Consider the following 3,453-nt stretch of genomic DNA (forward strand, 5'->3'; position numbering starts at 1 on the left):
AAATTATATCAAAAATACTTATGGACATTAATGAAACATTTAAAAAAACTATTAAATACTGATTAACATTACATTTAAAAAGATCAAATTAAAGATTTAAAAAAAAAAGTATTAGTTTGTATAGGAAATATTTATATTATAACTTTAAGATAATAAGAAAAACTTTAAATTTCGAAAATTATTTATTATTTATGATGATATGATTATATTATATTGTTTATAAAATATAGTATATATAATTCATCGATATATATAAATATAAAATTGATTATTTAAACTAATTAAAAAATAAAATCTTGTAAATAATAACTAGTTTTTCGGTTATAAAGAACCGAACCAATTTTTGAATATCGAAAGACTAGAAATTTTTAAATATTTATTAGAAAAAAAAAATATTAGTAAAAGAATACATACGATATATTTATATAAAAATATAATAAATTATAAAAAATAAATTAATAATTTTTCATTATTCATTATGCTCCAAATGTCTTTAAATATCTCTTTTAATTTAAATACTATTCTTATTTTATATTAGTCATTAAATAATTGAAATCGAATAATTGATGTTTGGATAAAAGATGTTTCACTTCAGTTTTGTATCATATATCCAAAATTTATAGATTTTAAATTATTTACAATGTTACTTCCGTTTAATCTTTTTTTATTCATGAATTTTCCTATAATCTTTATGGACAAACAATCAACATATTAATATTCAATCTAATATTATATAATCTGATTTTAAAAAATAAAAGAATAAATATATATAAGAAGAAATTTTTCCATTTCCTTTTATCCTCATTCAATTTCATTTAGAAAATATATAATTGCACTTGAAAAGTTTCGATATCGTTCCCGGAGGTAAAATTACCAATAACATGAGCATCGGTTGGATCATTCGTAAAAATTTTAATATCCATAGTTCGTTAAAAGCAGCAGCAAGACCGCTGGTGATCCAGGGTGAATCCATTAAGAGATATAATTTGAGATAAACAATATATTGTTTTTTTGCTTCATTGATTTTTGTTATATCACTGTTTTCAGTCGCAAAAGATGTTGACTTTCGTATCAAAATCATTTTATAAAAGGTGTACAAAAAAAGTATAGTATTTGCGAAACAAGTTAGAGCTGGAAATATCGTTACGTAAAGAATAGCAGTTAAATTTATACCATCGTTAAATCGTTGGAAATTCGGCCTGATGGGTGAAGATATTGGAAGCAATGTTGTCAAATCGGCGACGCAAGCCAAAACTGTCGGTAACAACGAACTAGTCCAAGTACAAATAGCATAGATTAAAAATTTCTTTCTTTCTTGCTGCTGATTCGTATCGGTCGATAATGTAGAACGGAATCGCGTGATTACCAATGTCATGTCAATGCAAATGACGAAAAGCCAAGATGTCGAGGATATGGTAAGGAACATGAGTATCAAACCCAAAATTATGTAAATGTTGGAATGAATAGAGATATGACATAGGACACATGTACCTATCGTAATTATAATTATATTTAAGATAATTTGTGTAACATTATAAGATATCACAGCTTTGTGATAAGCTCGCGTTCCTACACCTGGAATAATATAATAGATAAGTACGACTATGAAATAGGGAATAATATAAATAATGTTTGCAAAAATCACTATATTGACACCCCAAAAATTCAAAGAGGAAAATATATTGTCACAATGTAGTGTCATCGTATTATTTTTAAACGGTTCGATAGGGGAATTTTTAACATAGTCATTCTCATTACAATTCCAAGTTTGAATAATCTGTTCATTAGAAATGCAATAGAAGTATCTTGTATGTATTTTTGCGTTGGTATTTTCATGTTCTTGCTTGATTTCTATTTGTTTCAATTTGCTCATTACTTCGGATGTAAAATCTGAAACACATAGTATTCTTTCAATTTCTTTTTCTTTCATCAATGTTAGAATTGAATTCTAATCGATTAAACTTTGATCACTATTAAAATTATTAAAATTATTATCATAATCATTAATCAATAATCATCACAAGTAACATTTTAGAAATTTTAGACAATATTTGTAAATCTAAAATATTTGTACAACTAAAATTAACTACTAAAGTAATTTATTTTTAATTATTAAAATAAATTATTATCATTTGAATGATTATGCATACGTATTTATTTTGGTTATAAAATCATATAGAAAAGGAAAATTTAATGTATTTTTTCAAAAAAGTTATAATGGATTTCAAATTTTTCAAAAGATTAAGAAATTTTTTTATATGACAATGAGTTTCTTGATTTTAGAATAATTATCCAAATTATTTTAAACATACACATACATTTTTTTTGTGAGAAACAATTAAATTTAAATATTTGTGATCATTATTTATTACATATTTTTAATATATTAATTAATATTTATATATTATATTTGAATTATTATTAATTATATTATTAATAATTATTATTAATAAATTATTATTTAAATATATTATTATAATATTTGAATATTTAGCATATTCATTTTTATAAAAATATAAAAATTCATAGTTATTATTAAAAGTATATACGATTGTATATGTTGTATTGAAAAATAGTTATATTTCTGAAAGAAATAATAAGTTATGTTTTTATTGAATAATGATATTTTTTGTTTATTAATCATGTGATCAGATTTTAAAATAAATTTTAATAATAAATCACTCTCTTGTAATTCTAATAACAATTTATAAAATATTTTTAATCATTCATGTTGACAGATTGATTACACAACTTAATGCATATACTATTGTGTACTTCTATCCATAAGTCATCAGATACTTAACAATTTTTTTTAGAAAACGGACAAAGTATTTTATAATTGTAATGTAATATTAAATAATTTATATTATATTATAAGAAAACATTTTATTTTAATAATGTGCCATAATTCGTTAAGCTAATAAATAATAACTGTAATAAATATAATAAGAACATATAATATTATTTACTGAAAAATATAAATAGAAAATAGGAAAAGAATAGAGAATCAAATAAAAGAAAATATAACAGATTTACATATAAATTATATTAAAATATTAAAAATAAAGTATACTATATTAAAGTAACAGCTATTACATAATTTAAAAAAAAATTTACAGAAAAATATTTTTTATTATGGTATAAATATTTTTATTTTTTCAAATATTATAAAATTATATAATTATAATTAAATGGAAGAAATAATCATTGTGATTATTTCTTATGTGTTTATTATGTGATAAAGGTATTAAACAAATAGTTAGAAGTTTATTATTATAATATTAAAAAATTAAATTTATAAATTAATGTCAATTATTAAGAGATTAATAAATAATATTAAATTTAAAATTAGTGAATGTTTGCTAATTTATAGATTATATGTTACAAAGTATTTGTATAAAGTATTTGTTTTATTTAAATATAATTAAATTTATATCCATGAAAGAATAAAAA

General features: G+C 20.3%; 1 protein-coding gene across 2 annotated transcripts in view; it reads right to left on the bottom strand.

The window, feature by feature from the left end:
• Positions 1–794: 794 nt before the first annotated feature.
• Positions 795–3,453, bottom strand: part of LOC102672426 (G-protein coupled receptor Mth2-like) — a 4,063-nt gene continuing 1,404 nt past the window's right edge. Inside the window, exons 1-2 of one of the 2 annotated variants that reach the window (XM_006624782.2) lie at positions 2,319–2,371; positions 795–1,890 (exon numbers count right to left, since the gene is read on the bottom strand). In XM_006624782.2, coding sequence (XP_006624845.1) covers positions 812–1,873 — 1,062 coding nt within the window. In that variant the 5' untranslated portion in view covers positions 1,874–1,890; positions 2,319–2,371 and the 3' untranslated portion in view covers positions 795–811. Of the gene's footprint in view, positions 1,891–2,318; positions 2,372–3,453 lie in introns of those variants that run through there. The other variant, XM_031514709.1, reaches the window with a different exon arrangement.

The sequence above is a fragment of the Apis dorsata genome, unplaced genomic scaffold (genome assembly GCF_000469605.1).
Source record: "Apis dorsata unplaced genomic scaffold, Apis dorsata 1.3 scaffold_1121, whole genome shotgun sequence".
NCBI classification, from domain to species: Eukaryota; Metazoa; Arthropoda; class Insecta; order Hymenoptera; family Apidae; genus Apis; species Apis dorsata.